The 12,894-nt window shown below is 41.0% G+C and overlaps 1 protein-coding gene across 4 annotated transcripts in view; it reads right to left on the reverse strand.

Annotated features, from left to right (window-relative positions):
* LOC111673721 (zinc finger MYM-type protein 4) overlaps positions 1-12,894 on the reverse strand; it is a 29,703-nt gene that overhangs the window by 16,055 nt on the left and 754 nt on the right. For 2 of the 4 annotated variants that reach the window (XM_087169999.1, XM_023431568.2), the window contains exons 2-18: positions 10,162-10,750; positions 8,221-8,273; positions 7,992-8,141; positions 7,097-7,160; positions 6,007-6,203; positions 5,574-5,698; positions 4,200-4,434; positions 3,844-4,059; positions 3,456-3,606; positions 2,849-2,964; positions 2,356-2,718; positions 2,029-2,179; positions 1,558-1,733; positions 1,241-1,418; positions 809-922; positions 438-481; positions 78-216 (exon numbers count right to left, since the gene is read on the reverse strand). In XM_087169999.1, coding sequence (XP_087026125.1) covers positions 78-216; positions 438-481; positions 809-922; positions 1,241-1,418; positions 1,558-1,733; positions 2,029-2,179; positions 2,356-2,718; positions 2,849-2,964; positions 3,456-3,606; positions 3,844-4,059; positions 4,200-4,434; positions 5,574-5,698; positions 6,007-6,203; positions 7,097-7,160; positions 7,992-8,141; positions 8,221-8,273; positions 10,162-10,714 — 3,025 coding nt within the window. In that variant the 5' untranslated portion in view covers positions 10,715-10,750. The remainder of the gene's footprint in view (positions 1-77; positions 217-437; positions 482-808; positions 923-1,240; positions 1,419-1,557; positions 1,734-2,028; positions 2,180-2,355; positions 2,719-2,848; positions 2,965-3,455; positions 3,607-3,843; positions 4,060-4,199; positions 4,435-5,573; positions 5,699-6,006; positions 6,204-7,096; positions 7,161-7,991; positions 8,142-8,220; positions 8,274-10,161; positions 10,751-12,894) is intronic. The other 2 variants (XM_087169997.1, XM_087169998.1) reach the window with 2 other exon arrangements.

Below are 12,894 nucleotides of genomic sequence, written 5' to 3' on the forward strand. Positions count from 1 at the left end.
GCTTCTGCTCTGTTCTGTGTAAACAAGGTGTAATGAGTCTAAACTATCAGAACCTGTTCAAGTGTTTTTTAAGTTACCTGCTGATGCAGTGGAAGGTGTGGGCAGCTGGCACATGATTTCTTGGTCCATAGTGAAGGGTCGACACAGAACCGACTTGTTCTTCATTTGACGTCGGCGGGACACAGGCACACGCATGGCGTCGGTCTGAGTACTGGCCTGGACACAGACATTAGAAATAAACAGCAAGAATAAGCAAAGAAGATCTGATCTGATTCTTCATCATAAATACTATAAGTCGCAAGACAGTTTCTTATTTCTGATCAAACATGTAGAAAAATAACTTTTGGGTGCTGCAGCAGTTAAACATTACTGAGTCTAGATGTAGAGTTATGTGTTAGGTCTACCCTGAGTCAAACAGACACACACAAAGTACATACGTGGTCGAGGTTCTTGCCGTCAACGTTGGAGGTTGGAAGTGCTCCTGCAAAAGACGAAGAAAGATATAACAGATCTGCATGCATATCCTAAATACATAAACAATTACCTAATAATCCTATATTGGACGATTACATTAGATTACATTCCAATGTAAAAACAAATTCAACCTCTTACTATAGGGACAGAGCTTGGTTTAGTAATCCTATCATGCTGGAAAGTTGTAAGGAACTGAAGGAAACAACTGGAAAGGGAGCTCTGCTCTGTTTTCTCTGCTGGCATCATGACCTTGACCAGGACGAGCAGCCCAAAAACAAGAGAATCAGAGATGCACTTTGAAAACACCCACCCAGGGCTATATGTATGAACTCACCAGTCAGAGCAGTATCTGCTGACACACTGGGCTGGGTGGCAGAGCCACTTGCTAATGAGACGACATCAGCAATGACAGGATTCATCTTGGAGGAGTGGTGGGGCTGAGTTGGAGCTGAAGGGAGAGAGAAAGAAGAGGAGATCATACATGAGATAAGATGATAAATTTAACATCCAAGTCCAGTTAAAAAAGAATGTTTAACATTTTTTAACCTGGACCTTATTTTCTTAAAATTTCAGACAAAGCCATTTCTTTTTTTTTTTCATTATTATTTCAAACAGTCAAAACCAAAAAAGCTACTTAAACATGTACTTGCCGCAGAGTAGTTCCCACACTGTGATGGGAACCATGCCACATTACATTTCCACTGATTCAATGTTTTAACTAGCATGAGATTGTTACATCGTGTAACACTAATGTGACACAATTTACCATACGGTGTCTGTGGGGCCGTTCCAGTACCATTACTGCTGGCGTGCTGGCTTGTCTCAAAATGCAGGTAGCAGTACTGTAGAAGGCAGGGCAAGTTGCAGAAGTTGCGGACTGAACCCAAACACTGCAGCTTCTCCGTCATGTAGCCCTGTTTCCTGCAACTGTCACATCTCCCCATCTGGACCAGAAGAAGAAGGAGGTGAACAGAGAGAAGATGGAGAAAGAAATTAAAGATAAACTACAAAAAAAAAAACCACATCAAACACACACTAAGAGGCTTCTTTTGGATCAGTGTACCGGGACACCCAACTCCTCACCCCGTAGTAGAGTACAGTGTACTGAGACATGCAGTGGGGTCTACAGAACTCCTCCATCCTGCCTCCGTAATGGCTGTGCAGCATCTTCTGGCCGATGCCAGAGCAGTAGGTGCAGGGACGCCAGGGATGATCCTTGTTACGAGAGGTCAGGTCATGTTTGAAGAGGAGCTTACAGCCTGGAACACACGATGGGTGGGGTATTACATTATTTAAATTAGGGTGCTATAAAGGTACATTTCTGTCCATAAGACTAATGACACCAATTAAATTAGGCATTTAGAGCTATGTTAATTATTCATTTAAAAGTATGAATGAGCTGTATTTTTCTCATATTTTTAAACCAAGACTGTGGTTTTATACTTTCATAACAACTGTGAGGCCACAGATGAGATGTCCAGTGAGTCACTGAAATACATGAAAATAATATAGAGGGGAGGAGAAGGGGTAACTGCCATATCTGTGTTTACTCACTTTCACTGCAGAAGACCAGGTCCTGTTGGTTGTAGCTGATGGTGTCAAAGTGGACCTTCTCCTGTTTACAGCACTCACACAGCGCCAGGATATTCTTCTGGGTTTTATACTGTTCACAGCACGTCTTACTGCAGAACATAGAAATACGACCCTGCAAGAAAATTGATCATTAATATCATCATCTTGTGTAACACGTATGTGTGTGTGGGGACTATATATATATATATACATGTGTGTGTGTGTGTGTGTGTATATATATATAAATATATATATATATATATATATATAGTCCCACACACACACACACTTGTGACCTGTGCTCCTTACTTGGTGACTGAATAGCAGTGGCTTGGTGTTAAACTGTTTGCTGCACTGATGGCAGGTCAGTTTGGAGATGTCACTGTGCCCACCCTCTGTTGGTTTCTGGGGCTGACCAGGGGGGGCTCTGGCCTGAGCCTGCCCTGGGACAGAGGGGGAGGACATGGCTGGGTAGGGAGGCACCAGTGGGGGCACTGAGGTATGACTGGGATGATGGCCTTGGTAGGGGACTGAAGAGGGGTAGTCCTGAGGGATGGGGGGAACTGAGCTGGCGCTGACAGAGGGCCCTGGTTTGGGGGCATCTCTGATGGAGGGGTCCCTGAGAGAGAAGGTTCCATTGGTCAGGTCTGGCTGAGGTGGGTGCCCGGACTTCTAAAAAGAAATGGAGTAAAAATAAGAGTGATGTTAAATCTATGAGAAGACAAGGTTCAAACCAACACATGCTCCATCAACAAGTTTTGCTAGATGAAAATAAAACTTCCTTTGCTACTGATGCCCTTACTCTGTATATAGAAACACAGTCATAGGAGCAGAAGTTACGAATGGTGCCGTCCACCATGGCCAGATGATACTGAGGAACAGCTGACACCTTGCACAGGCAGCACGGGAATGCAGTACCTTAGGGAGGAGAGTAACAAGACAAACAAAAATATCAAAAGCAATATTCAATTAACAGAAATAAATATTGCAAATAGTATGTAAACATGCATTTATATACACTGAAAAATAATCAAATGAGCCTTCTCTGTCTTTGGTTGTGATACAGGCTGCAGTAAAAAAAACTTCAAGTCAAGTCAAGTCAAAGTCTATTTTCTATAGCACATTAACAAACAACCTCAGTTGACCAAAGTGCTGTACAAGCTCCACAAATATAATTATAGTCAACAATTCCTATTAACATGAATCAGCAATAAATATGAGCTAAAATACACAATGATCAAGGGTCTGGGCAGCTCTTACGTGGAAAGGTAGGCTGTTCCACAGATAAGGGGCCGCCACCGAAGAGGTGCTATCGCCTCTGTTTTTGAGCCTGGATCTAGGAATTTCCAGGAGCAACAACCCAGCTAACCTGGCATGTGAGTGTGTGTCTCTGCGGTGTGTCCACCTACCAGTGAGAACATGTCGGGGTGGTCGACTCAGCTCCACACAAGCAGGTGAACAGTAAAGTTGAATTTTGCCCCTTTGGTCTCGCTCCATGATGGTTGAGGACACTACTGCCATCTTGTGACAGTAGGGACACTCGGCCATCTTTCTGCAGGTCTGTATGAAAACACTGTGTTTTAGGGGTTTTACAGTTGTTTTTCTGATATAACATAATTTCTGGACACTGAGGCTGAAGTTCTGAGTTACCTCTTATTGCCATATGAAGCCACTAATATGCGAAAATGGTTAGTTGTTAGTGTTAAATTTACACATCCCCGTCATAAATTCCGAAACATCTTCATTTCAAAAGGAACCAAACGAGATTATAAAAAATGAGTTTTTATACACCCATACCTGTTTGTAGGTGCCAATGCAGGTTGGACCACAGAAGTTGAGCTGAGATCTTTCGATCGTGAGCGTCTGACAGGAGCCTGAGTTGCTATTACAGTAAAGTCCACAGCCCTCGCAGCAGTTCATGGCTAACTGACGCATCTTGCGCCACGTTACAAAACAAGCATCACTACAGAGTCTGTGCAGGCGACCTTGATGGGTGACCTCATGTTCAATCTGCTGTAGAAATGATCCCAGTCAAACACAAGGACAAGAAAGAGAGTAAGATGAAGAGGGGTAAAGATTCAGATGCTGACTTGGCTTATCAGGCACATTGACCAAATCTGTTTTTACTGTAGTTACCTCCTTATGTCTCTTACCCTATTGGTGACTCTACAGACACTGCAAAATGGTTTTTCAGGTAGTCGCTCCACTGGTTTCTCAGGCAGCTTCTCAGGCTTCCTCTCCACTCGTTTGTCAGCCCATTTGTCAGGAATCTTGTCAGAATGTTTCTTTTTGTGTCTAAAGACAGACAGACAGAACTGGCCACAAAAGTGCATGTAGGTGCTGTCGTCTGCTGGAATCGTGATCATGTCCCTGGGCTGAACGATCTCCCTGCAAAGCAAAAGGCACAAGGAATGAATACAGTGGTCTGGAGCCAACAAAGTGGCAAACAGGAAAAAAGTTAAACATCTAATTCCAGTTGACAGACATTATTCTTAATATGCATTCAAGCTTAAATGTCTCAAGGAAACGGTACCTCCAAGTTCATTATCTGGACAAGGTTTAAGGAATTAGTGAGAAAAGATTTATTTATTCTTACGACATTATTAACAAGAGCTTTCACAAACACATGGACAACGGACCGATCTGTCATAGTTGGACCGGCCGTCGGGAACACCAGGTGAAATCCTGCTGCATCGGTGGACTGTCAATAAATCCATAAAGTTTTTACTGTTCCCGTCTGTCTCTTAAGCGGCCCTTTGTGTGTGAGACTGTCATGGAGGGTGTGCATGAGAACATGATGCATGCATGTGCTGAGACCGCGCTCACTGCCAATCACAATATGTAATCAATCGACTCAGGTTGAGTCAGTGAAAGTCGTTGTCTTTTTTTTTGACACACAGTGAAGCAACAAATATTGTTCAGTTATTTATTTGTCACAAAGTACTTTGCAATTAAAATATTTGTGGTGGAGCTCCTTTTGTATGGTATTTTATAATAATTCATTTAAAAACAAATAAATAATAAAACCAAAACCAACAACCCACAGAAAACATTATTTTGAGGAAAATAGCTTTTCCAAAGTATGTTAATGTTTAAGTTAAGACTCTGACGTGATTTGCCAAATAGAATATTTTTTCGTATAGGCTACAATAGAATGATCTAAAACCCAAATGTAGGTACACACATTTTGTTTTTGCTATCAATGTGATGAAAATATTCCATATTTGATGGTAGAAAAACAAACTATTGATGCATTCATCTACTTAACTTTATGGTCAGCAACAGCAAGACAGCCTTTAAACAAACATAACAAACATTTGCTTTTAACTCAGAGCTACACGGTTACCTGTCAAGACAAGAGCAACCCTGTAGCACAAGAGAAAAGCACAACATGATTATTTTCATGTGGTAATTGAATACACCTTTTATAAGCAAAGTACGAGAATATGGTAGATATATCAAACCCATAGCTAAAGGAAACCCTGATATGAAGCTCATGCTGATTTCAAGTGGAGACAAAGATGTACCTGTTGCACTGGAAACAGGATCTGTTCTTGGTGGCTGGAGGCAGATGTCCGGTCAGACAGACTGTGGAGCAGAAGAGCTGCGTTGAACCTTTTCTTTGGAAAGCTGTTTGGCCTTTAAGCAGAACCTAGAACCATTCACAGAACCATGAAACACAAGAATGACAAGAAAAACAAAAGCTGCATCATTGCCTGAAGTCCTGACACATTTATTTTCATCATTTCTAATAACCATGTCATTAATACAGCTGGCCAATAGATTACTTATGATGCTTCCCTGTCAACATTGTATGTTAATAACATGCATCAAACAGTGGTGGTGTTAATTATTATTATTATGATGATGATTACTATTAATAAATTTCAACTTTTGACATTAATGGCAGTTTTTCATCAACAATGTGCACATCTGTGTAGCAGGATTTTACAGCAGTACCTTAGAGCAGCCACTGCAGCGAACACTACCAGGAACAGGGGGCTGAGGTGGGCGTGGGGGTACTGGTGCCAGAGCTGGTAGTGAACTTGGGATTGGAGCTGGTGGTCTGACCGGAACGGGACCCATAGCTTGTAAGACAGTACCTCTACCTGGAATAAAAATGGCCGCTGGAGGGGGGGCTGGGATTGCTGCTGGCACTTGAGTGGATAAGAGGAGAAAGGTTGGTAAAGACGAGAAGTCATTTTGTGTAATTCTTATAACATTTAACAATAAGAAACAGGCATAGAAAATTTGCGGTTTTGAACAACTGACGGCTGATGTTCCTGCGGCACTTTGACTCATTACAGTCGGACAAGCACAGGTATATCTGATAACATTAACAAAGGCTCTACTCAATTTAAAAGTGCACAGTGGAGTTTTCTTGAAAACAAACATAACACACACCAGCCTTCTCATGTGCGAGACAAACTTTTATGGTACATTTTTTGTGTCTTGTGCTGTTTTTTGGTGTTTTCTTTCTGGGTTTCGTGCAGCTCTGTATGTATTCTATTGTTGAGTTTGATGCATTGTCTAGGGATGGGTGTTGCAAGCTAGAGCTTAGGCTATAATGCTGTGGTATACAGCACTGGTTAATGTTATCCCTGTACAAATAAACATTCAAATACAAATACATTATAAAAAACGGAGACCCACTCATAAAAAACAATGTCTATAGTATTGCTAAACATCAAAAACTCCCCAGGTTACAATCAAGTTCCTCAAATAAACTACAAGACTGAATCACCATGCACATTACCAGTGTCCTGGAACTGGAAAATCATAATGCAGTTATTACTAAGTTAAATTCCTATTTTTCCTGCTATATGTTGGCCAAACTAAGCCGATTGATGCTGTAGGCAGTAACAAACTGCGAATGCCATTTCCTGTCCCCTTGCTTTTGGCCACCTTGTGGTCTTATTATGAATATTAACAGTGCCCCTAAAATCAAAGGGGCATTTCATCCCATTTCCATGACCACTACAAAACAACAATTGTAGTATTAAAAGGGAGAAAAACATTACACAGTGAAAGCAGAAACTTATCAACTCACCAGCAGGGGACACAAAGGTGTTTGCTCCTCCTACAGAGTAGACAGAGCTGATCCTCAGCTCTTCCTGGAATAATCAAACATAAGAAATCAGATTTTGTTTGGTGGTTCATTGTGACTTCCTCACCTCTGCAGAGTGCAGTGTCCCAAATCATGTTTAAAAGTAAAAATTACTGATATAATGTGCCTTAATTTTGGTTGGTGCAACAGCGTTGCCCTATACACACATGAGTGTCTACATGTACAGAAGTTGGGCTTTCACTCCTCAGACATGCCTCCCTATGGTGACCGCACAGCAGCTGACGTGAATGAGCTTCTACCTTTCTCTCTGAGTGATTTATTTTACAGGTTAATACAGCCAAAATCAGAGCACATTCTTTGTCTTTAACTTAGGGTGATTTTGTCAGAGTATGTTGTGGATTTTAGCAGCAGAGCAGCAGCTGGACATGTTTTGGGAGTTAACATGTAGGCTTAATGGGCTGTGTTTCAGTCACTATTTCAACCACTGTCTGACAACAGAAACAGAAAAACATGTAAATGAGAACAACTTTACTGGGAATTTGGTTGTGTTAAAATACTATATATATATATTATATATATATACACACACACACACATACATATAGATAGGAGAGAAGCAAACAGATAAAGAGCTGAAACCGGCTGACACTAGGCAGAATGCAAATAGCCTTTGACACAGTCCAGCCTTACACTAGGTTCTGACCTCGTCTTGTTTCATTGACAATCAGCACACAGTATGGGCTGTCAGCAGATTTTGTCTAATTATATTGTTATTCACTGCATGGATCTTATTTAAAATTCAATTTAAAAAAAATAAATAAATGAAAAAAGAGTAAAGACGAGATGCATACTGATGACATCCTCTCCCCACACCTACCTCCTGATGCTCCAGCTCCTCTTTGATCTGCCTGATGGAACTCTGAGGCAGTAAAGCAGCGTCGTAGCCCTCATCAATGGGCTCATCTTTAATATTGATAGTAGGAGACATTGGGGGATTTCTGTCCTCCACTGGAGCTGCTTCTGACCTCTGAAATAATAAGAATATTCATGATGAATCACTGAGGATTAAAAAAGGATTTTAAAAGCAGTTATTTGACTATCCCCACCTCTCCCTGCTGGCTGTCTTCTGTCTCCTCTGCCTGGGTCAGGACGCCTCCATCTGACAGAAAGGGAGAAATCAAAATGTTCTTTTACAAACAATACAAACTTAAACCAAGAGTTTACAACTACACATGCTCTGCACAGGCTACCATAAATGCCAGGAAATGATGCATACACTTTCAGGGCACACTTAAAACAATTTTCCAAAGCATTTTACATGGCTTTTATTTGATTCCTTTGGAAATCGTAGGCGAATAGTCGTAGTACATTCAGCTGTATTCCCACCTGACCTCAAAGAAGTTAAGTCTTCTGTTATATGTTGTACTTGAACAAGTAAAAAAAAAAGCCAATTAAATAAAGACAAAATATAAGAAAATAGAGAGAAAAACTAAACTAACAGGGCTACCACTTTTGGACAGTCTAATTATGTGCTAAGAAAACCAATTCAAAATGTGTCTAATAAAAAGTTGGTTCTGTAGTGTAAAGTTTTACTTTGCATTGGTAAATCCTGTGGTCATTACCTCATGAAAAAGCAAAAAGTCAAGGTAAAAAATCCCATTAAATGGGTAAAATCACCAATTATTATGCAGAGCAGCTCTTACTGAACAATTCTCTCACCTGCTGGTTCAACAAACGCTTATCATTTGGGTGCTGATAATCCCAGCCAGAGGCAATGGTAGCACACACCGCACAAACAGATTTAACAAGACTAGACCAGAACCTAGTACATGACTGGACTGTGCATGGTCACTGGGCAAGATTGAGGACATAGTTGAAAACTGTTGTGGAACCACTGCAAACAATTACTGTGCTTTTCATGGTAAGTGGTTAAAGCCTGCTGGAAAAGTCACTTAATGTTGCCAGATCACATAATACGTGTATTAGCATATTCGTGACATCATCATCACTGTCTAGTGCCACCTGGTTTCAGCCCTTTGTGTTTGCTTCTCTCCACCTCTCTGTGCTCACATATATAGTATTTTAATACAGCAGAATTCCAAATAAAGTTCATCATTTACATGTTTTCCTGTTTCTGTTGTCAGACAGTGGTTGAAATAGTGACTGAAACACTGGACTTTAACCAGCAGTCACTTCCAAGCCATTTCCAACCTGCTGCTCTGCTGCTAAAATCCTGAAAATATAACCATGACGATGACAATACACATAGTTTAAAGACAACAACTGTGCAGTGATTTGGGCTATATTTACGAGTAAAATTATCACACTGAACAGAACAGTCACACAGGTTTGCCTCTTGCTTGCTGGGCCTTACTGTGGACGCTGCTATGGAAAGTAGCTAAAGTTTGTCCAAAACGTTGCTAGATTTGTTGCTAGGTGCTTTTTTGAAGAAAAAACAAAAACAAAAAAAGTAGCTTAAGTGGTCTGAAAATGAAAACTGTTGCAGTTACGCTGTAAATGCCCCCTGTTGACATAACAGAAAAAGTTTGTGCCAAATCATTTTGAAAGAGCAACAGCCGATGGGAAAAGCCCAACAGTTGGTTGGTGTAACTCTCTCTGTGGCTCGTCCAGCCAAAGAAAATTGAAGTAGCTGACTTTAAGTCACAAGTATGGGTCCACTTGCTAGTTACACAGGCTTTCTGGTAAAATGTGCAGTCTCCAAACCCAAACCCAAACCCAAATAACGCTGATGACATCATCTGGGTTATTTTCTCAGGCTTCAACAATTTCCCCCCACAGCCACAGAGGACATTATACAACTGTTTTCATAGGCTGAATAAAACTTTCAGTGATGAAGTAACTGAACTTGATGTGTTAAATGGGTGGAGTGCCCTTTTAATAACAGCTCAAAAACCAATTGTTTTGGTAGATCAAGGCCCTGTGAAGATACTGGGATACAATACTGTGGATAGACAATTGCTATCATGCATTGGTGATCAATCTTGTCCTTTAAAACTGTCTAAATTCTGGTGTGTATGCAGCCTTACCTCTGCTGTTGTCAGGTGTGTGGTCCTGGGAGGAGTGGGAGGTGTTGGCAGAACCAACGCTATCTTCCCTCTCTCGCTCCTCCTCCACCCCTCTGGGCTCATGAGCAAAGCGATCGGCTCGACCTGCATTGTTCCCCTCTTCTGGTTGGCTTCTTTTTCTGTTTGCCTTACTCACATCAACATCCTCCAGGGTGCCCATTGGCAGGGCAAAGTGCCAGTCTTCATCTTCTTCTTCTGGCCCATACATTGGAAGGCCATCCAGGGCATCATCAAACGCTGCCCCTCCGCTTCCTCCTCCGCCTCCTTCGTTGGTCCTCATGTTAAAGGAGGAGGGTCGGTCAGAGGAAGGCGAAGAAATGCGGGGGAAGGATGACTCTCCCACCCCCTCATCCATCTTTTCTTCTTGTCTGCTGCCATTGCTGTCCTCTTCTTCTACCTGTTGGTGTTCCTCTTGCCCTGAAGTTTCATCTACTCCTTTTGTCTCCTCCTGACCTCCACTCCTGGAGGAGGTGGCAGAACCCCTGGAGGACTCAGCAAAGTCTCCCAATCCCATCACTTCGTCAAACACTCTGGAGAGGCGCTCTTCGTGCTGTCGGGAAGAGAGAGGTAAGTTAAACATTTTAAGGGGCAAACTCATGTCAGCTTTCTAGGGATGATGCACTTTACAACTCAAAATGAGCACCACCTGGGTATATTAACAGCCCCCAAAGTATATTTGCTGACCAATTTTAGCATTTTCTATTATTATTTTTAATCCATCTGACATAATGACATCCGCGATCGATTAAATGGTGGACAATCTCCCCTTGTCTACTCCCCCTGTACCTGTTCATTCTGCTATTGTGAGAAGGGTCTACTAACAATTACATATGTTCTGCAGAGGAACACAGAGAGTTTTCTGGTATTACATTAGAAGATGTGGACATAGTGGATATTTGGCATGGACCAGGTAAAACAACTCCTTTTTGTTCTTATTGTGTGTATAAATGTTCTCTGACTTTAGTATTAGCTTTGAATTATATGAAAGGAAACAGCAACTATGTTGTGCTGGTAGCTACAAGACTCCATAGTGTATTCAGCACTCAGTAACTTGACCTCTGCCTTCTAGCTGCAGCAGGGCTGGTCATCCATGTCTCCATTGTAAACTGCGAGAGACCATGAACAGGGTAAGTGAATATTATCATTCTTTAAGCACTAATATGTTTGCATCTAATTTCTGTATGGCTAAGTTAATGCCAAGTGTCTGTTTTTCAGACTGAAAGTGGAGCAGCTTCTGCCAGCTACCACAAGTACCTGGGCGAAACACTGTTTTACCCTGAGTAAATACACATATAAACTAAACCACAATATATATATATATATATATATATATATATATATTTTTTTTTTTTATACAAAACTTAAATTCTTTCCTCATATTTAAAATGATCTAAAATGATTTGCTATTGATATTCTTAGATGTATGAAGTAATACCTGACCATCATGGATTAACATTTATCCCAGTTAGGATCTGGAAGATACAGATACAGATATATCCATCTGCCCCAAGATTGTGTCACAAAAGGCATTTTTTCAGTTCTCAATATATAAACAAAGTAAATGTCACTACTATATTTATGTATGTTTAAGTTTATAATATCAATTAATGCTACTACTCCTTCATTATAACAACAGGCTTGACATTAAAACTATATTACACATTTTATCAAATTAATTAACTATCACATTTTGAAATGCCCCACAAATACGCACCTAATATCACATATGTCAATAGTCTTAAACAGTTTGTCACTAACCTGACCGGAGCTGCACACAGGGAAGGCCATTTGTACAACTGTATGTTCACATTAGGCACTGAAAGACTCACACTAATGTATCAATGGTTATGGTGTTATATTTAGACTTTTGTCCAGTCATAGCAGAAAAAGCACAGGTGGAACTGATAACATTAATGATGCCTCTCCTCCATTTAAGTGTCCCCTAACTTAATTATTTACACCTGTACTTTTCTTGCTATGACATGTCGAAATGCCTGTTGTGGAAACTACTGGTGTGAGTACTGCACACACCGCAGCTCTTTCTTCACCCCCAAAACGGACTTGACTGTTTTAAATTCATCTGACCAGCAGGTGCCCCTGCTGTACACAGTCTGCCTCCAGCAACAAACCTATTTTCCACACAACTGGGTAGAAAGCCAACTGTTCCCCATCACCTCGATACAGTAACATATGACAGAACAGAATAGTAACACAGTAATGACAGTACCAAGCACAACTATCAACTAAGTCTGCTGTCAGTAGTGAGATGGGAAAACCTAATTTTGGCTCTTTAAGTGTTAATAAATTCTAGGTCATCTCTTAATGCTTGGGATAGGAACATTAAGGAACAACTCCTAGCTTTACTGACTATAACCTCTTCGTGTCAACGTTTTGTGGAACTAGGTATACGAGCCTTGCTGTCATTATATCTTGTAATTACATATAGTAATGACTACAGGCCTCATTGTGGACAATCGATTGGTGGGGGGCATCCCACCAAACTCCAGTTAAATCTGGGAATATATCGCGTTCTGTCATATTTGTAATTGTATACAAACACGCAAAAACCAAACGATCAACTAGGACATTGCAATAGTTGCTGGAGACTGCATGTAAAATAGCATTTAAGAGACTTGTGTTGCAACAATCAACTTAATTAAAATCTCCACTTTTTATTGTTCGCTGCAGCCCTCT

This window comes from Seriola lalandi, unplaced genomic scaffold (genome assembly GCF_002814215.2).
Source record: "Seriola lalandi dorsalis isolate HSWRI2012SDOR001 ecotype SW California unplaced genomic scaffold, Sedor1 jcf7180002054925, whole genome shotgun sequence".
Classification (NCBI taxonomy): domain Eukaryota; kingdom Metazoa; phylum Chordata; class Actinopteri; order Carangiformes; family Carangidae; genus Seriola; species Seriola lalandi.